We start from the raw sequence: 25,227 nt of genomic DNA, 5'->3' as shown, positions 1-25,227 counted from the left end.
TATTGGACTTCCCTGGTGGCTCAGACGGTAAAGCATCTGTCTACAATGCAGGAGACCTGGGTTCAAGCCCTGGGTTGGGAAGATCCCCTGGAGAAGGAAATGGCAATACACTCCAGTACTATTGCCTGGAAAATCCTAGGGACAGAGGAGCCTGGTAGGCTACAGTCCATGGGGTCGCAAAGAGTCGGACACAACTGAGCGACTTCACTTTCTTTCTTTGTTTTCATTGATGTACAATATTATATGTTACAGGTATACAACATAGTGACACGATTTTTAAGGGTTATATCCAATTTAGGTGCTTCTCACGTGGCACAGTGGTAAAGAACTCACCCACCCATGCAGGAGACCCAAGAAATGCAGGTTCAATCCCTGGGTCAGGGAAGATCTCCTGGAGAAGGAAATGGCAACCCACTCCAGTATTCTTGCCTGGGAAATCCCACAGACAGAGGAGCTAGTGGGCTACAGTCCATGTGGTCACAAGAGTCAGACATGACTGAGTGACTGAATACTATATTCTATTTACAGTCATCAAAAAATATTGGTTTATTCCCTGTGCTGTGTAATATATTCTTATAGCTTATTTTATACTAATAGTCTGCACTTCTTAATTAGGTATATGTGGAATCTAAAAAAAATACAACAAACTGGTGAATATAACAAAAAAGAAGCAGGCTCATAGATATAGAGAACAAACTAGTTGTTACCAGTAGGGAGAGGGAAGAAGGGAGGGGCAATATAGGGCTATGGCATATGATCTTTCTTTTAAAGAAAAAAATCTGAATTCTCAAATACATTTGGGTTTCAGACAAGGGCTGTGAGCCAGGCAACTGAGAATATACAAATATACAGAAAACGATCTAGAGGAATCTGAAGTTTAAACAAAGGGAAAGGGCCTCGTAAAAAAGCAAGTAATTAAAACCACATGTGAAACAAAGTAATAATAAATTTGGATTTACACTGACTGAATTTTTGGTGCCTATGGCACATCTCAATGATGATATCTAAAAGGTTATGAATATAATTCTGAAGATCAGGTGAAAGCTTTGTTTTACGCTTTGTCGTGTGTCTGACTCTTTGCAACACCATGGACTGAAAGCCATGGCTCCTCTCTCCATGGGATTCTCTAGGCAAGAATACTAGAGTGGGTGCCCATTCCATCATCCAGGGGATCTTCCTAACCCAGGGACTGAACCTGCATCTCCTGTGTCTCCTGCACTGGCAGGTGAGTTCTTTACCACTGCACCACCTGAGAAGCACCTATATAGCACTGGAATATAACTTTTAAAAATTATGTCACTATTTGTATATCCAGGGATTGAACCTAGGTCTCCTGCATCGCAGACAGATTCTTTACTATCTGAGCCACCAGGGAAGCCCACACTATATTCTTCTACTTCTCTGTATATTCATTCTATTAATTTATGAGAGTTTGATATTGAAACTCTAACTAAAAAAGAATTTATCTACTTAAAAAAATAATTATAATATATAGTGGAACCATATGCAACCTTGTTCTGTATTTCCCAAGTTTCCTGTAATTGTGTTATCATACTTTCATAATTGAGAAAAATTTTTTAAATTAAAATTTAAAAAACCTATTTACTATGCATCAAATCAAAATAAACATTTCAAAAATAAATTTCCAGAGACCTAGAGTTCAGAAGTGATTGTACCAAGGCATACTGGATGACTAAGACATATTTCTTAGTTAAAAGGTAGTTTCTTTCTTCTTCAATTGGTCTAATCTTCAAATGAGCAGAAGTGTATGTGTGTCTAAGAACAACATTTACCAAGTTCTTACTATGTTCTAGACACCAAGCTAAGTCTTTCTTATGACCTGCCTCCTTCAATCATCCTAACTCTAGAATGTTAATATCATTACAATACTCATTTCAGAAACACACAAGATGCTTAAAAAAAAAAAAAAAAATGTGCCCAAGATCAGCAATCAGGTAGTAGTACAAGTATTCAGTAGTCCATAGAATTTTGAACATTTTCATTATTGCTGTTACTATATTCATCATTAAATTATACCATGACAAAAATAATTAGTTGCATTTGAACTCATTTCTGTACACTTGCAAACAAAATAGGCAGATATTGACAAAAATGTTAAAATATTTAAACATGTGAAATACTACCAGTAATAAAACTGTTTATTTAAAAAATGATTTTGGCTAAAATCCTTTAAACAAGATAAAAACAAAGTTCTGCTTTTCTGAAATTCCATTAATTCAACAAATAAAATTGTTTGACATAAGCAAAGTATAATGTTATTATATCTTTACAGATATAAGTGCAATTTTAGCAATTACACTTGTAGAATATAATCACCAAAATGCCTTGGCTACTATTTATGCAAAATCTACAACATGGAAAGATAAGCAAATATACTCCAGAAATTGACTGTGACTTGGGTAAACAATTTTCTATTTTCCAAAAGCATTATTATTATAAGAAATTCACCAACTTGTTCATCAGAAACAGAATTTCCATTTAAGTCTGAAGAAGGGCTTGTTCGGTCACAAGGAAGATTATCATCAGAGACATCAGTATTATAGCCACTGCCAGTTGGAGAATCAGAAGAATTATTGGATGTCAGCACTCCACCCCTTTCTGTGACATTAGCTTTACCCATAATTCCAAAAGCATTATATAAAACAGCACCAGACTGTCTTCCTCCTATACAAATGAAAGAATTTATTTATTAAAAACATTAGGTCTTATCTCAATGCTGTACTCTACAATTTTTATAAAGAAAAAAATAAAAACCTCATAAAGATTTTTTTTCCTACCAAAACTTTATCCTTATATATAAAAGTGATATAATATTGGGTCATCAGGTAAGGAATTGTAGGCATAAACACTACTACTACATTGAGGCTTCCCTTATAGCTCAGTCAGTAAGGAATCTGACTGCAATGCAGGAGACCTGAATTCAATCCCTGGGTCAGGAAGATCCCCTAGAGAAGGAAATGGCAACCCACTCGAGTATTCCTGCCTGGAGAATCCCATGGACAGAGGAGCCTGGCAGGCTACAGTCTATGGGGTTGCAAGTGTCAGACACAATGGAGCGACTAAGCACATGCACACACAAAGGACTATTTCTGAAAGTCTTATACACAATTCAGCCTTCCTATTTTAAAGTTATATTCAATAATGTAAAAGAAAATATAAGTCAGTAGACAGCCAGTCTCTCTCATCAGGAAGCTTCCCTTAGCCTCTTATCCTAATCCATCAGAAGGCAGATAGAATGAACCACACTCATAGAAAACTAATCAAACTGATCACATGGACCACAGCCTTGCCTAACTCCATGCCATGTAGGGCCACAGAAGACGGATGGGTCATGATGGAGAGTTCTAACAAATTGTGGTCCAATGGTGAAGGAAATGGCAAACCACTTCAGTATTCTTGCCATGAGAACCCCATCAACAGTATGAAAAAACACAAGATATGATACCGAAAGATGAATTCCGGAGGTCAGGAGGTGCCCAATATGCTAATGGAGAAGAGTGAAGAAATAACTCTAAAAAGAATGAAGAGACAGAGACAAAGCAAAAACAACGCTCAGTTGTGGATGTGACTGGTGATGGAAGTAAAGTCCGATGCTGTAAAGAACAACATTGCATAGGAACCTGGAATGTTAGGTCCATGAATCAAGGTATATTGGAGGTGGCCAACAGGATATGGCAAGAGTGAATATCAACGATTTAGGTATCCATGAACTAAAATGGACTGGAATGGGCAAATTTAATTCAGATGACCATTATATTTACTACTGTGGGCAAGAAGCCCTTAGAAAAAAATGGAGTAGCCCTCACAGTCAACAAAAGAGTCCAAAATGCAGTACTTTTGTGCAGTCTCAAAAATGAAAGAATTATCTCTGTTCATTTCCAAGGCAAACCGTTCAATATCCCAGTAATCCAAGTCTATGTCTCAACCAATGCTGAAGAAGCTGCAGCTGAATGGTTCTATGAAGACCTACAAGACCTTCTAGAATTAACACCCAAAAAAGATGTCCATTTCATCATAATGGACTAGTATGCAAAAGTAGGAAGTCAAGAAACACCTTGAGTAACAGGCAAATTTGGCCTTGGAGTACAAAATGAAGAAGGGCAAAGGCTAACAGAATTTTGCCAAGAGAATGCACTGGTCATAGCAAACACCCTCTTCCAAAAACACAAGAGAAGATTCTACACATGGACATCACCAGATGGTCAATACCAAAATCAGACTGAGTGTATTCTTGCAGCCAAAGATGGAGAAGCTGTATACAATCAGCAAAAACAAGACTGGGAGTTAACTGTGGCTCAGATCATGAACTCCTTATTGCAAAATTCAGACTTAAATTGAAGAAAGTAGGGAAAACCACTAAACCATTCAGGTATGACCTAAATAAAATCCCTTACGATTATACAGTGGAAGTCACAAATAGATTCATGGGATTAGATCTGATAGAGTGCCTGAAGAACTGTGGGTGGAGGTTCATGACATTGTACAGGAAGCAATGATCGGACCATCCCCAAGAAAAGCAAATGCAAAAAGGCAAAATGGTTATCTGACAAGGCCTTACAAATAGATGAGAAAAGAAGAGAAGCTAAAGCCAAAGAAAAAAGGAAAGATATACCCTTTGAAGGCAACAGAGTTCCAAACAATATCAAGGAGAGATAAGAAAGCCTTCCTCAGTGATCAATGCAAAGAAATAGAGGAAAACAATAGAATGGGAAAGACTAGAGATGTCTTCAAGAAAATCAGAGATACGAAGGGAATATTTCATGTAAAGATGAGCACAATAAAGGACAGAAATGGTATGGACCTAACAGAAGCAGAAGATATTAAGAAGAGGGGGCAAGAATACACAGAACTATACAAAAAAGATCTTCATGACCCAGATAACCACAATGGTGTGATTACTCACCTAGAGCCATACCTGGAATGCAAAGTCAAGTGGGCGTCTAGAAGCATCACTACAAACAAAGCTAGCGGAAGTGATGGAATTCCAGTTGAGCTATTTCAAATCCTAAACGATGATGTTGTGAAAGTGCTGTACTCAATATGCCAGCAAATTTGGAAAACTTAGCAGTGGCCACAGGACTGGAAAAGGTCAGTTTTCATTCCAATGACAAAGAATGTTCAAACTACCACACAATTGCACTCTTCTCACATACTAGCAAAGTAATGCTCAAATTCTCCAAGTCAGGCTTCAACAGTACATGAATTGTGAACTTCCAGATGTCCCAGCTGGATTTTAGAAAAGGCAGAGCGAACAGAGATCAAATTGCCAACATCCATGGATCATCAAAAATCAAGAGAGTTCCAGAATAACATCTACTTCTGCTTTATTGACTATGCGAAATCCTTTGACTGTGTGGATCACAACAAACTGTGGAAAATTCATCAAGATGGGAATACCAGACCACCTGTCCTGCCTCCTGAGAAATCTGCATGCAGGTCAAGAAGCAACAGTTAAAACTGGACATGGAACAACAGACTGGTTCCAAATCGGGAAGGTCCATCAAGGCTGTATAGTGTCACCCTGGTTAATTAATTATATGCAGAGTACATCATGAGAAATGCTGGGCTGGATGAAGCACAAACTGGAATCAAGATTGCCAGGAGAAACATGAATAACCTCAGAAACACAGATGACACCACCCTTATGGCAGAAAGTGAGGAAAAACTAAAGAGCCTCTTGATGAAAGTGAAAAAAAAGAGTGAAAAAGTTGGCTTAATATTCAGACAACTAAGATCATGGCATCCAGTCCCATCAGATCAGATCAGATCAGATCAGTCGCTCAGTCGTGTCCGACTCTTTGCGACCCCATGAATCGCAGCACGCCAGGCCTCCCTGTCCATCACCAACTCCGGGAGTTCACTGAGACTCATGTCCATCGAGTTGGTGATGCCATCCAGCCATCTCATTCTCTGTCATTCCCTTCTCCTCTTGCCCCCAATCCCTCCCGGCATCAGAGTCTTTTCCAATGAGTCAACTCTTCGCATGAGGGGGCCAAAGTACTGGAGTTTCAGCTTTAGCATCAGTCCTTCCAAAGAAATCCCAGGACTGATCTCCTTCAGAATGCACTGGTTGGATTTCCTTGCAGTCCAAGGGACTCTCAAGAGTCTTCTCCAACACCACAGTTCAAAATCATCACTTCATGGTAAACAGATGAGGAAACAATGCAAACAGTGACAGACTTTATTTTCTTGGGCTCCAAAATCACTGCAGATGGTGACTGCAGCCTTGAAATTAAAAGACACTTGCTCCTTGGAGGAAAAGCTATGACAAATTTAGGATAATATAAAGCAGAGACATTACTTTGTGGACAAAGTTCCATCTAGTCAAAGCTATGGTTTTTCCAGTAGTCATGTATGGATGGGAGAGTTGGACTATAAAGAAAGTTGAGCACTGAAGAATTGATGCTTTTGAACTGTGGTGTTGCAGAAGACTCTTGAGAGTCCCTTGGACCTCAAAGAGATCAAACCAGTCCATCCTAAAGGAAATCAGTCCTGAATATTCATTGGAAGGAGTGATGCTGAAGCTCCAACACTTTGGCCACTTGATATGAAGAACTGACTCAGTGGAAAAGATCCTGACACCGGGAAAGACTGAAGGCAGTAGGAGAAGGGGTTGACATAGGATAAGATGGTTGGATGGCATCACTGACTCTATGGACATGAGTTTAATAAGCAAGCTCTGTCAGTTGGTGATTGACAGGAAAGCCTGATGTGCTGCAGTCCATGGGGTCACAAAGAGTTGTACATGATTGACTGACTGAATTGACTGATCACTGAATAAAGGATTTACAGTATTTTCATCCTACATGGCAGGACTCTAATAATCAAAGATCCAGTTTCCAAAGACACAAAGTTCCTAAAGTTGTTTTATATTTTATGCAAGAATTTTTTCTGAACTATACACTGCTTTGCTCAGGCATTGATGATTTGTATGTCTAGATGCTCTGCCAGTTTTCAATCACATGATTATTCCATAAAGATCCACTTACACAATTGGGATGGGGCACCCACTTCTATTAAATAATCTCAGATGCCATACTTTCTGCTTGAATATGATGATTCAGCTTACTGAAAGTCATGACTGTTCAAAACATTTCAGCAATCTGTGTCCAATTTGTTTCCTTAAAGCAGAAATTTAAAAAGCTTACCTTTTATTGTTAAATTTTCAAGTCCACATTCAAACATTATCCAACCCCATTTTTCCTGGCTGGGACCTATTCGAGTTACATCTGGAACAGCTTGCTGATCAGTTTCATCCACAAAAGCAAACTCATCCAGCTCTTCAAGAGTAAATAAAACTTTGGACTTCTCAAAAGGAATAGCAGTGATGGCACAGGTACCGATATCTATTATCAAAAGAGAACAAAATGACCATTTTTAAAAACAGAGGTTTATTTTTAAAAAACAATAAATAATGTAAACATTTGACACAGTGGTTGTCCTAAAAGATATCTTAGCATTCTGTCAAAGAAAAAACAATGAACGAACCAGTTTCTAAAACAACACTGCCTGCTGCTGCTAAGTTGCTTCAGTCGTATTCGACTCTGTGCGACCCAAAGACGGCAGCCCACCAGGCTCCCCCGTCCCTGGGATTCTCCAGGCAAGAACACTGGAGTGGGTTGCCATTTTCTTCCCCAATGCAGGAAAGTAAAAGGTGAAAGTGAAGTCACTCAGTCATGTCCAACTCCCAGGAGCCCCATGGACTGCAGCCTACCAGGCTCCCCTGTCCATGGGATTTGCCAGGCAAGAGTACTGGAGTGGGTTGCCATTGCCTTCTCTGAACACTGCCTAATGTCATACTAATTAAAAAGTTCCAGAATCATGTTAAAGTAAGAAGGTGAAAAGAAGATTCCATAAGTAACAAATAATTATTCAGAGACAGGATAATTTCCAAAAGATTATATAGAAAAAAAATCTAAAAGTCTAAACTTAAAAAAGTTCCTGAATAATTCAGCTTCATAGTACATTATTTTATTTTTTTTTAATTTATAATTAATTTTATTTTATTTTTAAACTTTACATAATTGTATTAGTTTTGCCAAATATCAAAATGAATCCGCCACGGATATACATGTTATTTTAAATACTGACTTGAGATTTTACAAAATAAAAATTATTCAAATTAATTACCTAGACTTAGGAAAAACATTCTTTCCCAGGAAAACTATACCTTTTACTCAAAGATTGCTTTATGTTAACATTTTATATAATAATTCATCACAGACATTGATTGCCATAATTTCATCGTGTTCAATATGCCATATGGACATTATCATCCCAAGTTTTTTACTTTATCATTTTTTAAAAATTTCTTTCCCTGATTACAGCTTATGAATACTTTTAGAAAAGCAAAAAGAAGATAAAGAAATTCATGGAAATTTACCACCTAGAGGTAACATGTTTACATTTGAACTAAGTTTCCTACCAGCTCTTTAGAGATCATTTTACAAACCCAGCTTTGGTCCCCACTTTTCACGTAACAGTCAACTGGAAAATTTCTTCAGTTTATTGAAAATTCTTCAAAGATAGTATTTTAAGAAGCCCACAGCTATGCCTGTCATTCTTATTGGTACTATATTTTACAGATTTGACTATCTACTTTTTGATACCACAATTATTCCTTTTTAACAAAGCTATGTCAACAGAATGGTTTTAAAAAGAAAGCAAAGACTATAAAGATCATACTCTTTCTGTTCTATAATGAGCAAACAGATGGGAGATAGAAGCAGTTCCTAATTTGGGGCCATACCACTCATCTTCCTACCAAAGTTTACCTTATCTTTTGCAGTAGTTAAACATTCTGTGTTCATATAGAAATACCCTTTTCTTATGAAATACTAAAACTGAAGCAATATTCAAAGGAAAATATTTTATGTTTCCTTTTGCAAAATCCTCTTACATTTATATATGTCAAAGAAAAAATATGTTGTAGACTCCTACCTGTTGTATCAAGACCCCTCAGTTGCCCATGAACTCGATGAATGTTTAACTTGGCTGCAATCTCTTTGCCTTTTTCCACTCCAGCATTTGATCTGAGAGATCCAGAAGACTGAGGCTGCATCTTAGTAGCATGAACGTACCTATCAAAATTTGATGTTCTACCAGGGTCTGCACTGTTTGAACTCTCTTCAACCACACCTCTTCATGAAAAAGAAAGAGTATGATGGCTAACATGTATATAATATAGCTCAGTAAAAATATTTAACTAGTTTAAAAAAAAATTCCACTATTTTAAATAAACCAATATTAATAAAAAAATTCTTCAGTGTTTACTGATAACATGTAAATAAAAACTGTAAACTTTTTAAAACCCACTTTGCTAATATAAAAATGAGATTTGAAATTCCAATATCAGTCTTGAGTTTTAACATCAGAATTTTCCAAAATATATTGAAAAGACAGCTAAGGTTTGCTTTTACATCCAGCAAGATAGTCACAGCTCAGGTTAATAAACTCTTTCTTACCTGTTCATACGAACTTGTGTAGCAATTCTGTCAAAACACAGTGCTACTAAGGAAACATGAGTCACACTCCTACTAGGAGCTGTATTTGGAGATTCCTCTACTGAGGCTTGCAGCAAACATAAGTTCACCTAACACACAAAATGTCACATATTTCAGAGTTGAAAAGTAAAATGTTACCACTTAAACACAAGATATACAGGATAATGAAAAACTACTGTTAGGAATGGAATATCTATGTGTACGAGAGTATAATGAAGGCAAAGCTTATAAATTTAAACTCTCATAAAATAATAATGAAATTCTTACTGGGTGGATATGAAACATTTTAGTTTTATTTAATTAACTTATTAAATAACATTAATGTTAATTAATAAGTTAATTAAATACTAATATAATTATTTAATAATAAAATGATTAAATACTAATATAAATAAATGTTAGTGGTAATTAAATAACATTAAATATTTAATGTTATTTAAATATTAGTAACATATTAACCAACATCTGTTTAGGTTAAACTATATTACATTAATTCTTACATTAGATCAAGGAAATAAAACAAAAAATTTGATATTACACTTTATTCTACCACCATTTAGTTTAGAATAAAAATCACCACAATATTTTCTTTCGGAAAAATTTTTTTAAATATTAAATTTTTACCTTTGGTATGCTAACATTAGCCTGAAGACCTTTAATTGTTACATTATCTTGCTTCATTATAGGATTTGTCTGTGCTTGTCCTTGATTAGTCATTCCTATGGTAGAGTGTTCAGTTTTTGTTCCTCTAACATCTTGCTTAGAAGATAGCTAAAAAGATTAAAAGTAGTATTATTATTTCACAGACCTTTAATAATTTCCACATCATCTACACAGCAACTTGTTATTCACTGTGCTCCTTTATACCTATCTATATACTAGCTGCCATCTGGGTTAGCATTCCCACTCTTAAAGTCCAAACCTTAGAAAAGCTGGGAAACAGACTGGCAGCCCCAAGACTGAGAAAAGTGATACATAATAAAGCTAAATCAGCCTACACAAAAAGGGACAGAAAAGATGGTAATAACAATAATAGGTTTTTTTAAAAGGATCACCAAATTCTATGTACTTGAAAACCTATTTGGTTTTTGATAACTAGCTCTCCTTGTTGGCTGGAATATTTTCAAATTTCTTTTGATTTGTACTACTCTATCTCAATTACCTATCACATGAAATGCCAATATATTCTGAATAACTGGATCACTAAAAATAGGTTTAATTTCACCTCCCCTGGTCCCTAGTCCAAATACAACTCAGATAAACTTGAAATTCAAGTGGACAGTCACTGATGAGCACTAAGACATGACTGCTAAGAAAGTAGCTTTGTGACTCAGACCACAATGTAAGGAAAATACCACACACCAGAAGACAGTGGCTTGATTCACAGAGGTAAACAAAAATAACTTCAAAAATACTAAGATACAAGTTATCTAATCACAGAGGAAGGTCAAAATAATAAACAGATTTGCTTTCTTAGAAAATGAATGTACCAGTGCTAAACAACACTCCTTCACTTAGGACCAAAGCTCTTCAGAAAAGGCTTGGAATTAAACTACTTCTAAAATAAAAGAAAAATTGCCACATTTTAAGAAATATATTACTTTTATTTAATGCACAGTATAGTCATATACTGTTCATGGGGTTCTCATGAGGTCGCAGAATCAGACATGACAGAGTGACTGAACTGAACTGATAGTCATATATGCTATTTCTTACAGAGCCAATGACATATAAAGGTTGTTTAGAAATGTCCACCTGTATTACAATTTAAATGATAAAGTTTTAGTATATTCAAGTTTTTTGAGTTTGGCTACTATATACATGTAAAGAATACTCAAATTGCCACACTCACTCAACAAAAAGTTCTTACATTTTCTGAGAAGGTAGTCTTGCTATTTTGGACAGCTTCCCTGAGGACTTTGACATGTAAATCATCCACAATTGCTGCTGGATGTCGAGTACTAGCACAATGAACCATGGCTTCAATATACCTGAGGGAAGAAAAACAGTAAATGAAGCATTTTAATATCACTTAATACTGTGATCTAGTTTATCTAAGCTACCCTATTATGTTCTATTCTAAATTTTATTCATCTTAGTTTTGTCTCCTTAGAAGACTATAATCTCCTTGTAGGATAGAGAATACATTATTTCCTCTTTATCCCTTCATTCAGTTCAGTTCAGTCGCTCAGTCGTGTCCGACTCTTTGTGACCCCATGAATCACAGCACGCCAGGCCTCCCTGTCCATCACCAACTCCCGGAGTTCACTCAGACTCATGTCCATCGAGTCGGTGATGCCATCCAGCCATCTCATCCTCTGTCGTTCCCTTCTCCTCCTGCCCCCAATCCCTCCCAGCATCAGAGTCTTTTCCAATGAGTCAACTCTTCGCATGAGGTGGCCAAAGTACTGGAGTTTCAGCTTTAGCATCATTCCTTCCAAAGAAATCCCAGGGCTGATCTCCTTCAGAAGGCACTGGTTGGATCTCCTTGCAGTCCAAGGGATTCTCAAGAGTCTTCTCCAACACCACAGTTCAAAAGCATCAATTCTTCAGCACTCAGCTTTCTTCACAGTCCAACTCTCACATCCATACATGACTACTGGAAAAACCATAGCCTTGACTAGACGGACCTTTGTTGGCAAGGTAATGTCTCTGCTTTTCAACATGCTATCTAGGTTGGTCATAACTTTCCTTCCAAGGAGTAAGTGTCTTTTAATTTCATGGCTGCAATCACCAACGGCAGTGATATTGGAGCCCCAAAAAATAAAGTCTGACACTGTTTCCCTGTCTATTTCCCATGAAGTGATGGGACCAGATGCCATGATCTTCGTTTTCTGAATGTTGAGCTTTAAGCCAACTTTTTCACTTTCCTGTTTCACTTTCATCAAGAGGCTTTTTAGTTCCTCTTCACTTTCTGCCATAAGGGTGGTGTCATCTGCGTATCTGAGGTTATTGATATTTCTCCCGGCAATCTTGATTCCAGCTTGTGCTTCTTCCACCCCAGCATTTCTCATGATGTACTCTCCATATAAGTTAAATAAGCAGGATGACAATATACAGCCTTGATGTACTCCTTTTCCTATTTGGAACCAGTCTGTTGTTCCATGTCCAGTTCTAACTGCTGCTTCCTGACCTCCTGGGTATTTGGTCTTTTTGTTTTTTTTTTAAATGCTCAACAGACCAAAAGCAAAAAGTAGAAAATGTAATATAATTATTATAATATTATAATATATAATTATTTAAGCTGAGAAAGGAACAAATAATAACTGAAACACAGTTCCCTTTAAATATATTTTCATTTTTATTCAATCAAAATAGAATCTTTCATCAATAATTATTCATCATTCTTTTTCATGAAAATATTATATCATACACACTAATCATTATCACATACATTTATTATTTTATAAAATAGTAGTTGTACTTTTACACAAAATTAATACCTGTCTAAAGCTTCAGCCACTAGGGGAGTCAGAACAATATCAACAGTTCCTTTTACTTCAACTATGGCTGTGGTCCTAGTCTGTGAGACTGGTTGATCCAAGGTCCACTCTTCTGTTAATGTCTCATCATCGGTGTTATCAACAGCTTTCTTTTCCAGTGGAGTATATGGTGTACTATACAATTTAACAAGCAAAATATATATTTAAAAGACCACACACACAAAAAAAATAGCAGTTGGAGTCTCTTTAATCTTTAAACTTGTAATTATTTCAACTACAAATTTCATGAAATTGGACTAGATATGTCCCAAATACTCTTCAAGGACAAGAAAAATGAGGCACTAAGATGCAAGCTGATCTAAGATGGTTAATACATTAAATATAAAACTTTTTTTGATATACTTATTTGATGGAACATTTCCAAAATATAAAATTTGTAATACTAAATTCTTGTTAGTTCCCAATTTAGTCAAGTTGTGGTTTGCATAGTATATCTAAAAGAAATGCTACAGAATGCTCATAAATGTAGGCAAAGCCATGAAAGACAACAGAGTTAAATTATTTGGGCCTATTATCATAAAATAAATACTATGATCAGGTAAAGAATTATTATTTCTCAGAATAAAGTCTAAGATCTAATAATCAAGAAAGACTGGCTTAAAACTTCAAAAGTACATAATTTTTACTTACTTTGAAGTCGATCCTGAAAGTTGTATTCCTCTGTCTAGTAAAGAGTTAGCTGTGAGCCCCTGTTTGATAACCTAGAATAAAAGAAAATATTACTTATAGGCTAGAATTATAATATTAGTTATTCTGTAAATTTATGTTATCAACTGATATTTCTGAATATCCAAATTACCTTGTTAATGTGATTTTGATATGTAAAATATAAATATTTAACAGACAAATTGAGAAAATCACAGAAAATATTCAATTGTCAATTTCATCTTCTGATTATTCAGACAAATGACAGTAGGGCTGCGAGGATTCAGCAACAAGAGTAGACTACACAACTAAAGCTTAAAAACAAGCACTTCAAATGTCTTTCCTCCGTAGTTCCTCTTTAAATTGGGCTTTACTTAGAAAAAGCTAATTTGAGAGTCTGGTAGCACAATCGACTTTTATTTTCTTTTACACTTCTCATTTTATGAAATTTTAAACTTATGCAAAAGAAGACAAAATAGTATATAACTGGGAAAGAATCCCAGAGAAACATTAAATTATAGGAAAAACTAGATTGTATTTTATATCCATGTGTGCATGCTAAGTTGCTTCAGTTTGTCTATCTCTTTGTGACCTCATAGAGAGTAGCCCATTAGGCTCCTCTAATCATGGGATTCTCCAGGCAAGAGTATGGAGTGGACTGCCGCGCCCTCCTCCAGGGATATCCATAAAAGAATACAAAATAAATAATGTACTTAAAATAACCAAACTAAATCCTTTTAAATGCTAGCCTATTATTTAGATCTAGTAAAGAAAAAATATTTTATGTTCTATTTTTGAAGTTGTCTAAAGATATGAACTCCTTGGCTTATTTTCTCCAGACATTTGACTGCCTGAACAAAACAAGATTTATTGAAAATACTAAAATATTAATAATTCTAACTTCTCACAGTAATTCTTCAAAGCAAATGCCATTCGGTTTTATACTAAAACATTCATATACCAACATATTTTCACATGGAATAAAGAAAACATTTTAAAATTTTGGCATGGGCAATTTATCTTAGGCAAGATAAGAAATGGGTACAATCACAAAATAAAAACTTTGTTTCTATTTTCTTCTTTCTTTATGTTAGTATGTTTCTTCTTTCTTTAATACATATTACTCAAATACATACATCTGTAAGGATATTCCATTCCATTTATTGCCGGAGCCTGCGTGAGGAGCTCCGCCCGTGGCAAAGGTCATGAGGAAGGAGGCTAGGCATATGCAAAGGTGGGATCGAGCCTCAGGAGTCCCCCTGGAAATTCTCGAGTATCTACCCTCTAAACCAGAGTCTGCCTATTTTCTGCTTTGTGCTCTCACCTACACCTCTGACTTTACGGGGGGGCTGTCCCCTACTACCTCTCTCTGAAAAAAGAGTTAACTTACAGCTCCAGTTAATAAAGTTCCTAGGTGTGATAGTGCTTCAACCTACAAACTCCTTTGGAAGTCCTCTAGCCTGCCTGAATAGGTTTTTCCGGCCACATGTGATTGTTCAGAGCCTCCCAACTGTGAGAGGCATGAGATGTTCTAAACTGTCTAAATACAGATTCCTTTGAGCAGTTAAAAGATTGATTAGAAACTGTATTGGTGAAGGGTTTTTCACTTGTTGGGCCAATGTTTGCTGCTAAGTTTCCATATCCCTTACCTGCTGTGTCCCTGGCAGTGTATTGATTAATATAATTAGTGTAAGTAGTAGCTTTAATGTTTGTAACCTTGGACCCTTGAGTTAATTCTTTTTCTTGTTATAGCCCACCACACCTTTGCCCTGTAGGAATGCAACTTTATCTAATGCTTTTGAAAGGTGGCGCCTGACTCATCACCTTTAGAGAAAAATAAGTTTTCTGAAGAAAGGGTCTTAAAATATTAACAGGCCTCTGGGCCAGAAGATGATGCAAATCACCTAAACTTTTGCACATGATAAGTTTGCAGGAAGAAAGTCTGGCTTACAGCATGACTCTACCCCTTCCCTCATTATCTTCTATGCATAACTTAAGGTATAAAAACTACTTTGGAAAATAAAGTGCAGGCCTTGTTCACTGAAGCTTGGTCTCCCCATGTCGTTCTTTCTCTCACCTTCTGGCTGAATTATTCAGCCTCTTTTCTCCACTGAATTTCCTCACTGAGCTATCCTTATTTAACCACTCTTTATATCTTTAATTAACATTTAAATAAGCTGTTGTTTCCTGATCGCTGAAGCCGTCTCCCCTTCGAAACCCCTGACTCCACCAGGGCTGGACCCTGGCAATTTATCACATTTCCATCATTACTTAAGTCCAAGTATATATCATGTCTTGCACAGACTACTGAGACAGTCTCCTAAGTCATCACCCCACTTCCTCCTTGCTTAATGACAATTCACTTCTATTTGGTAGCCGAAATATAAGAGATCATATCACATTTCCTTAAAACTCCCATAAAGCTTTAAGGTCCTGGTCCTATTCCCTGAGTATAGTACCCCTAAATCTTCCCATCTTCAATTTGTCCTCATCCTTTAAGTTCCAGTTTAAATATTACCTCCTGGGATAGACCTTTCATGTCAATACAATCTAGGCAACCCCACTACCTCCCATTATTCTCTATTCCAGCATCCTTTGATTATCTTTGTAAGACTTCTCAATTGGTAATCATATACTGTACTTATCTATTTAAACTTATCTATTTATCTATATTAACTGCCTAACTATAAGCCCCATGTCTGTTTCCTCACCACTGAACATCAAATGGTTAACACACAGTAGTATATAATAAATATCAGAATTAACAATGAGAATATTAACATTCAGACACTTTAAATGAGTATATATATTACACATAAGTAAACACCACATAAAATTCTTAAATGTTAATCAGTTCCATAAGATTTTATATGCTCAATTTTGGTCTTTAAAATCATAAAGTTCTTTTAAATATTTATAAAATGTTTTAATATTGGCTTTATCACTAAATTTATTTTTACATATTTTTAGCTTTCCTATAAAAAAGCTATTTACAGAATACATTACAGAAATGGACAATAATCAATTAATACTAAATTACAAGATCTCAAATATCAAGTATGCAGAACTGGATTTGCATAGAAGCAGTTATGGATTAATAGAAAGAATACCAACTATTAAAAACAATTCCAAAATTTTACTTTTAAGACAGAAAATATGAATTCACAGAGACTTGATCCTAATCTCAGAATATAATGTAGACATGGACTATACATGATTAATATTCTGATAATCAAGTCTGAAACTTTTCCTTAATTTTATATCCTTAAATTTATAATACTCATCAATAAACCTGAGGCCTACTGTCATACATGAAGCCATGTCTTCAGGAATTTTATCTTTCAGAAAGGTAGCTAAATACCAAGAGAGCAATTTTTAAAACATCTTAAAAATAATTTTCCTAAATAAATTGATCAGTGAAAACTAATGATTTAGCTTATACCTTAAAAGTTGGAACAGAAAGCTGTTCAAATGATGATGAACTTTCTTCACTGGTTGGTGTTTCCAGATCAAGGGGGCGATGCAGTGAGGACTTAGAGGTTCTTTTGTTGGTTGGATGCTTCACTGACCAATTAATTACCTGGAACTGTGTAAGGTAAGTCTGATAGCAATTCATCACAGGTTGTTGAGAAGTAATCTGTTCGCTTTCTATTGTTTTCTCACTTTCTACAACATACAGATGCTCTATAACATCATCCTCTCCACCTACTGCAGAAACAAAGGAAGCCTGGGAAGGGTGAGTTTTGAATGGCAGAGTCCGGGGATCCTGAATGTTTTCTCCCTGGCCAGTAAGTGGTCCTTCCACACTGTGATATATGGAACCCCTACTGTAGTCAATCTGCTGGGCTTGCTTTCTCTTCTTTTTTCTACCTGGATAAGTTCCAGGGCCTTCATCACTGCTAATGGGCTCAAATTCTTCAGCTGCAGAAAAGTAGGCTTCACTATCAGCCATTGACATGCTTGAATCCATTGATCGATATTGATGAAATGAATTAGAGTCTGCTGATGGTGTGTATGGAAATGAACCGAAACTTCTCCTCTGCTTTGGTGAGTCTAGTACATTCTCATCACTTCTGGAAACATCACTGCTAAATTGGACTCCCACTGTAACAGGCTGCTTGTCCCCATAAAAAGCAGCAGTAAGGCTCTTGGTACTTCCAAGTCGGGTGGAACACACAGAGGCCTGTCGTTTCAAGGGAGATCTCAGAGGAGACTGACCTACTGACTTTTCCTGAGTGTTAGGAGATACAGGGCTGTTTCCTGAAATTTCTGTAGGAATGCTAAAACAGAAAGAAAAACTATTAACATTTATTGCACATCACATAATTTAAGTATAAACAGAAGTACTTGTAAAATCTTTCTGTATTCTTTTTACAAACAAAGAAAGATGTAAACTTTTACAATAAAATCCCATAGAAAGTAGCAAAATAGCACATTATATGTTTCTACCCCATACAGTTCCAAAAACAAAACTAATAAAAAAATGGAGTCAAGCTTAAAACAGAATAAAAATTTAAAGAAATCTGGAGTATAATCTATCCATAATCCATGGACACTAATGCGTTTGTAAACTTATTATTCCCATATCCATTAAAAGTTTATCCAACAAAATATACCAGGTGTCTTTGATCAGATAAGAGGAAATAAAGGAAAGCAATAAATCATAGATAACTCCAATATTTCTGACTTCAGCAACTGATATACGAGTGCCATTTCCTGAGGCATAACAAGCTGAGCACGATAGGCACAAGGTCACTTTTTAATATGTTGAGTCTGAGCCATCCACAAAACATCCAGAAGATGGCTAGGCTCACAGGGACACAGGTATGGGATGGAGTTTTTACACTTATAAGATGTTAACTACAGATCATAATTGAAGCCAAATAGTTACTAAGACTGCAGAGGGAAATAGTAAAGTGAGTGGTGAGAAGGGTACAGAACAGAATCTTAAGGGATAACAACATTTAACAAATGGTAGGCTGTTAAGAATAAGAGAAAGAAGCATGGAAAGGAAAAAAAATGGAGGACTTGGAAATAGAGACCGAGAAAGAATAGCCAAGGACCTGGGGGGCAATCTGAAGTGTGCTATCAAGGCAAGAGGAAAGTGATTTTCAAGAAGTGAGTAATCAGCTAGGGACCAAAGGGAGGATCAAAAATTATTCACCACACTGGAAGGCTAATATCCACATGTTAACAACAGTTCACTTTCAGTGGTGGGAGGACAGGAAATATTCATTTTTGTTATACTTTTCTGTATTTTCTTAATATCTGGAATGAATAGTATTACTCTTGCAATCAGGAAAACAGCAGCAAATAGGTATTTAAAACAGGTTCAGGAGGAAAAAAAATTTTCTACAGCAAGTGAGCTGAAGAGGGAGAAAGTTTTTCTCACCACAGGTTTAAGCACTTATAATCTTATTACAATCAGGTTTCTAAATCTAACTGAACACTGACCTTGCTTGGCCATCATCTCTTTTTGTACCATGCAAGAATTCTTTCTGAACCAAATGGTCATCAGCAACAGAAGAGGGACTTTCCTTTTCACCAGCCAATAGGGGCTGTGCAGCACTGGAACTACTGTTCTCCTCTGAGGAAGAGGATGAGCTATGAGATCGTAATGGTACTTGAAGACTAAGGTGCTGAGTTTTCCTCTCTACTTCTATTCCCACTGATTTGTTTTCCCATTCTTTCCTCTTTATGCCATTCACGTTACCTAAACAAACAAAAAGGTAGGTTACATAAACACAATAATTCCAAAAACAATTTACGAAAAATATGAGAATGTAATCGAATACCCTGTTGTTAAGTATGTAGTTGTTTTTAAAAAGCACAAGTAACTAATTTCACATAGCAATACGCTAAACACTACGGAAAGATATCAACATACATATGAAACCAGAGTTTGCAGACTGAATTTCTTCTTTTTCAAATAACTATTTATATGAAAAATTTCCAACTTAGAAAAATTTCAAGAGTGTTAACAAATCAAAGCTATTTTACTCAAAATTACTTATTTTAAACACTTTGCCCACACTTGCTCAGTGTATATAAACAGACATAATACTTTGGGAACCACCTAAGAGTAACTTGCAGTCATGGTTTTTTACCCTAAACACTCAAAAGGTTTATTTCCTAAGAATAATACAAAAACACAGTATAGTTATCAACTTGGTATATTTGGCACTGATACCATATGGTTATCTAGTCTACCATGTGCTTTCCAATTTTCTCAAAAGGCCTAATAATGTCCTTTAAAGCCTTTTGCCCTCTCCAGTACAGGATCCAATCTAGGATTGTATATTACTGCATTCAGTTGTCCTGTCTTCCTGAATCTGGAACATTCTCTCAGCCTTTTATGAGAGCCCTGTGATGTGTTATGTAAACTAGGGGCAGACCGTGATAAAAGGAGAATTCTAGAGCTGCTTAGGGAAAAAAAAAATATATTGCTGCCCTACTTCCCCTCTCCTCCAGCTATCCTTGTGCTATTCACAAGGATGGAACCTGCTAGTAGGAGAAAACATCTCACCAAGCAGAAGGCAATTCTAGATAGAACTTAAGTGGTAAGAAGACTTAAGAACTTAGAATACAAGTAGTATTCGCTTCTACTATCACGAATGTAAAAATCACAACGAAAATCAAAAGAAAAATAGGTTTGATTCACTTTTAAATGATAGGAAACTAGAATGTACTGACCTTCCAAGGAAATTCTTTATTTATACCAATATGCCCTCCTTAATTCTGTCCTGACACTGTACATCTATATGTGGCTCCCGGAAAACTCAACAATCAGAAAGTCATATACTTATGAAGGGACTATGAAGGGGCTAACTTCAAGCTTCCCTGCTCAAGAAACTTATAGCAGTTTACCAATTACAACATATTCCTGAGGGAGAGAGACACAGACACTGTCTATTACATAAGAACTAAAATGAGGTTTCTTCTGTTCGCTGTTAGAGAATTTGCTGTTTTCTCCCTTTTATACCATGTGCAAATTCCCTGTAGATTTTCTTCCTTGCATTTGTGATGGTAAAAATTTGATCTACACGTTAGAGAATCAAGCATAGTCTTTATAAATAGTGCCAGTTGTGGTACGGTGGAAAAAACTAAAGTGGCTTTAATAATCTTGATTCTGGTTTCTGCTCAGCCACATACATGACTGAATGACTTCATGCAACTCAGTCTCAGTGATGAACCTCAGTTATTTCACCACAAACAGGGAAAATAAAGAACTCACATGGTTAGCTTGAGGATGAAACGAGAAATGCTTATGAAAATCTTTAAAAACAAATATTATTCAAAAGTAAAAAGGTAATATTATAAGAAGATAGCTAAGTAAATTTTGTTTCATATCTTTCTAGTCCTTTAAATGTCAAGAAGTTTTGGTATTTGCTGATTTTGTAAGGTAATCCGCTCTTATTCTGGTAAAACTGCTGAAGTCAAGTAACCTTAAACTAGCATGTACAATTTATTAATATTAAGTGAAAAATCATTTAAACAAGAATTTGGCATACATATTTCCCACTCTTTCCTCTAAGAGCTCCATATACATGACAATCAAGCCAATAAATTGTTAAAAGTTAAAACTACTTCTTTTCTATTTTGTCTACTGACAAAAGGCAGAGCTAAGTTAATTATTTTCAATGTATCAAGGGAAAAGGACTAAGTACTAGTGCAATATTGCACTAAATACTATTGCTAAATACTTAATACTTCTTTTCTATTTTGTCTACTGACAAAAGGCAGAGCTAAGTTAATTATTTTGAATGGATCAACGGAAAAGGGCTAAATATTAGTGCAATATTGCACTAAATACTAGTACTATTGCACTAAATACTAGTGCAATATCAAGACTTTTCCTAAATTTCACTTCTTGACAGTATGACCACTTTACCAGTATGTATTGCATTTAATTGTAGGAATACACAATTAAGAAACACAATGGAAGATGTATTTCTGAAGTCTTTGGAGAAAAGATAATAGATAGATATAAATTCAATATGCCTAAATCCACCATTCACTGTTCATACCAAACTCATGTATCTGTAAAGTTATCCTACAGGCTCTAAGGAAACACCAAATTTCTTGACATGGATGATTAAAGTCGTAAGAAGAGTATTTTGCAAAAGCAGTGGATAACATGAGAGCCAATAGTATACATATTACTATTGTTAAGTTTTTCCTATAGAAGTAAACTGGTAAAACAATTATAAACTTAAAGCACAGCTATTCCTAAGTGTATTTCTGGAATCTAGGTTCTAGGGAAATAATGACATATATGCAAATATTTAAAGCTGGGCTAGGAAAAATCACCCATATTGACAGCAGGAGATCTGAACAGTAAATCTACTTTTGCCTTGTGCAACTCTGAAAAACTCACTAGGTCTTATCTGGCTATCGTTAAATCACCTGCAAAACAAAGACAGATTATAACTAAAGCCTACATAAAAGACTGCTCAAAAAACCAATTTGAACAAAGTAACACTGAACTTCTCTCAGAATGACATAGGAATGAAGATAACAAAAGATAAATATAAGTGACAACACACTACCATCTACAATTTTGGGAACTTCTTTAGTAATAATCCATTCTCCAGGCTGAAGCAGAGACTGTCCATAATACATATCAGACTCTGCACTTGTGCTTGAAAATGCAGAGCTACTGGAAGGTGTCAACTCTTCAAGTTTGAAGAAATCTAGGCCAGTTACTGTGCCACCAAAGAATCTGCAGCCACCAAGACAACCACACTTGTTCTTACACCTCTTATTCTTCAGGGTATCATCTGGCCACAAAAACCACAACCTAAATAGAACACACAACAAAAGAAACAAAAGAACAACAACATAACAAAAACTCATTAGGAATCAGAAACTTTTGAGCAAATAATTAAATATGTTAACTGTTAATGTTTTTAAAAGACAAGTTAAACACAAAGGTTTGTTTTTACTATGGACTATCTTTTTAATTATTTTGCCTTTCTTAAAAAAAAAAGTCTCACCATGGTGAGATGAAAATAAGTAGGAACAATAATGAGAAACAGAACATAAATTTTAAAAAAATCAAAGAGATAAAGTGTGTATATATATATATATATATTTAAATCCACTTCAAAGACAGCAGAAAACATTCTCAAAAGAACTAAAAATTTAAGCACTAATTTAAAAAACAGATAGAACTATTAGTATAGATTATGCTTAATAGATTATAATATTTAGCATTGCAAAGACTTAGTCATATGGTAAATTTAGTACACCAAAATGTTATAAATACGAGGGAAGTAAGAAATTCTCAATAAAATCAAAATAAGACATCACTCTCTATTTTAGAAAAAAAATTGTGATTTTGTAATAAGGACTCTGAATGAAGAATTAAGACAGTAAGAGTAATTGTCTGTAAAATTCTTTAGGCTCTGTGAGTGACCCCCACACAAAATTATCAGCCGTTAACTACCCTCCTTCCTTAAAAATATTATAGAAATCTGAGAAATATATTTTTATTCCTTTTTCAACTTTAAATAATAAAACCTCGTATTAACAGTCCATTTTTCTAAGCTTTTCCACATGCATTATCTCATTGGATCCTCAGGGCGCTCACAGGAAGACAGAATAAGTATTTCATTTCCTTTTTACAGTCATTCATTTATATTCCTTGAAAATATCTACTATGTGCCTTGAATGGTGCTAAGCAAAACTGACATAACCTTATCCATATGAAGTTTATGGTGGGCAAAGACAGGTCACACAAATAGTATCTAATCATAAGTTACAGTAAAGTGCTCTAAGATAAAGAAGAGGCTATTGTGACAAAGAAAATAATGAAATATTATTACAAAAAAATAATATTTGAGATGTAAAAGATGAGATGGAATAAATATATCAAGTTAGAAGTGAAGAAATAAATATATCAAGTTAGAAGAGGAACATCAGTCTGGACAAGACAAAAGGAAAAATATGTATAAGGTATGTAAAACGCATTATGCAAAATCTGGAATACATTAGTTGTGCAACAAATGTATCCTACCTGTCCCTATCTTTATATAAACCAATGTACTAGTTCTCAAACTTCGGCTCACATTAGAATCACTGGGAGGTGTATATGTATGGCTGAGTCCCTTTGCCGTTCACCTCAATCACAACACTGTTTGTTAACTGGCTATATCCCAACACAAAATAAAAAGTTTAAATAAAAAAGAATCATTGGGAAGGCTTATTAAATTAATTTCCTGGCTGCAGTCACCATCCGCAGTGATTTGGGAGCCCAAGAAAATAAAATCTGTCACTGTTTCCACTTTCCACTTTTTCCCCATCCATTTGCCACAAAGTGATGGGACTGGATGCCATGAACTTAGTTTTTTTGAATGTTGAATTTTAAGCCAGCGTTTTCACTCTCCTCTTTCACCCTCATCAAGAGGCTCTTTAGTTCCTCTTTGCTTTCTGCCATTAGAGTGGTATCATTAGAGCTACCATGTAGGGAGAAGCAATTCACCACAGGCAGGTTACCTGTTTTTGCTTGCCGGATACGCCAAGAATGCAAGGCTCTGACCAGGCTACTTCTCAGGGTTCTGGAAAAGAGCAGGCTCACTCCACTTAATATAAAAGTGGTAAAAGTTACCTAAGCTCAGTGTTCCACTTCTGTAATGCAGAAGTAATAATGTCTACTATGTGCAGACATCCATCATGGGTCTTTTCTGACATCCCCATGGGACTCAGGGATAGCGGTGCCAGGTTTGGCAAATAAAAATAAGTTTGTGCCATGTAACAGGTGGTGTATTTTTATACTAAAGAGTTTTCTGTTGTTTATCTGCAACAATTTTAACCGCGCATCCTATATTTTCTCTGGCAATCCTATTTGGGGGACATGGGGAACCAATGCAAACACATTTGACTCTGGCTAGTACTTTTGCTATAATAAAGTCCTGTGTCTCTCACCAGGTTTCACACGTCTTCTGCTAGCACTCACAGTAAACTGTGGCAGGATAACTTCTTAGCTAGTAAGTAGGATAAAATCTCAAACTTCACAATTCTTAACCAATCAGAGCACTGAAACTAACCTCAGTGAGGCACCTGAAGTCACATGGAGCCACCTCCTCAGCTTCACTATCACCCTGCTCTACCATCTGATCTACAGGCACTGTCTTCATACCAACTGGCTTCCAAGGCCATAGTGAACAAAGAAACCAAAATGTGTTTTTAAACAACATTGTCCACAGATGAGTTTTCTTAATAGATTTATAAGATACCAGTATCTTAAATAAACCTAAAAGATTAATGTAATCTCAATAAAAACCTCAATAGGATTTCTTTTAACTAGAAAAACAGTTCTTTGGGAAAAATTAATAGGTGAAAATATCTAAACATTTTGTGAAATGAGTAGGTGTTAAGTACTAGTTTGTTGGTTTTCCTATATTTGAACAGATATTTGCAAAAAAACAAAACCCAAAAAAACTATTTACATCCTTGGCTGTATTAATGCACACATACCATAAAAAAAAAAATCCAGATGGTTTAGAGTTTTATGTTAATAACAAAAATAGAATAGTAAAAAATAAAGTACACGG

The 25,227-nt window shown here is 35.6% G+C and overlaps 1 protein-coding gene across 5 annotated transcripts in view; it reads right to left on the bottom strand.

Annotated features, from left to right (window-relative positions):
* The window catches only part of KIAA1109 (KIAA1109 ortholog), a 195,382-nt gene that overhangs the window by 90,762 nt on the left and 79,393 nt on the right, over nucleotides 1–25,227 (bottom strand). For all 5 annotated transcript variants that reach the window (XM_027567282.1, XM_027567285.1, XM_027567284.1 and 2 more), the window contains exons 27-37: nucleotides 22,222–22,472; nucleotides 19,127–19,385; nucleotides 17,115–17,952; nucleotides 13,658–13,728; nucleotides 12,968–13,141; nucleotides 11,395–11,515; nucleotides 10,149–10,295; nucleotides 9,486–9,613; nucleotides 8,962–9,161; nucleotides 7,170–7,367; nucleotides 2,474–2,685 (exon numbers count right to left, since the gene is read on the bottom strand). In XM_027567282.1, the coding sequence (XP_027423083.1) occupies nucleotides 2,474–2,685; nucleotides 7,170–7,367; nucleotides 8,962–9,161; nucleotides 9,486–9,613; nucleotides 10,149–10,295; nucleotides 11,395–11,515; nucleotides 12,968–13,141; nucleotides 13,658–13,728; nucleotides 17,115–17,952; nucleotides 19,127–19,385; nucleotides 22,222–22,472 (2,599 nt within the window). The remainder of the gene's footprint in view (nucleotides 1–2,473; nucleotides 2,686–7,169; nucleotides 7,368–8,961; nucleotides 9,162–9,485; nucleotides 9,614–10,148; nucleotides 10,296–11,394; nucleotides 11,516–12,967; nucleotides 13,142–13,657; nucleotides 13,729–17,114; nucleotides 17,953–19,126; nucleotides 19,386–22,221; nucleotides 22,473–25,227) is intronic.

The sequence above is a fragment of the Bos indicus x Bos taurus genome, chromosome 17 (genome assembly GCF_003369695.1).
Source record: "Bos indicus x Bos taurus breed Angus x Brahman F1 hybrid chromosome 17, Bos_hybrid_MaternalHap_v2.0, whole genome shotgun sequence".
Taxonomy (NCBI): domain Eukaryota; kingdom Metazoa; phylum Chordata; class Mammalia; order Artiodactyla; family Bovidae; genus Bos; species Bos indicus x Bos taurus.
This window is presented reverse-complemented; position numbering and strand designations above follow the sequence as displayed.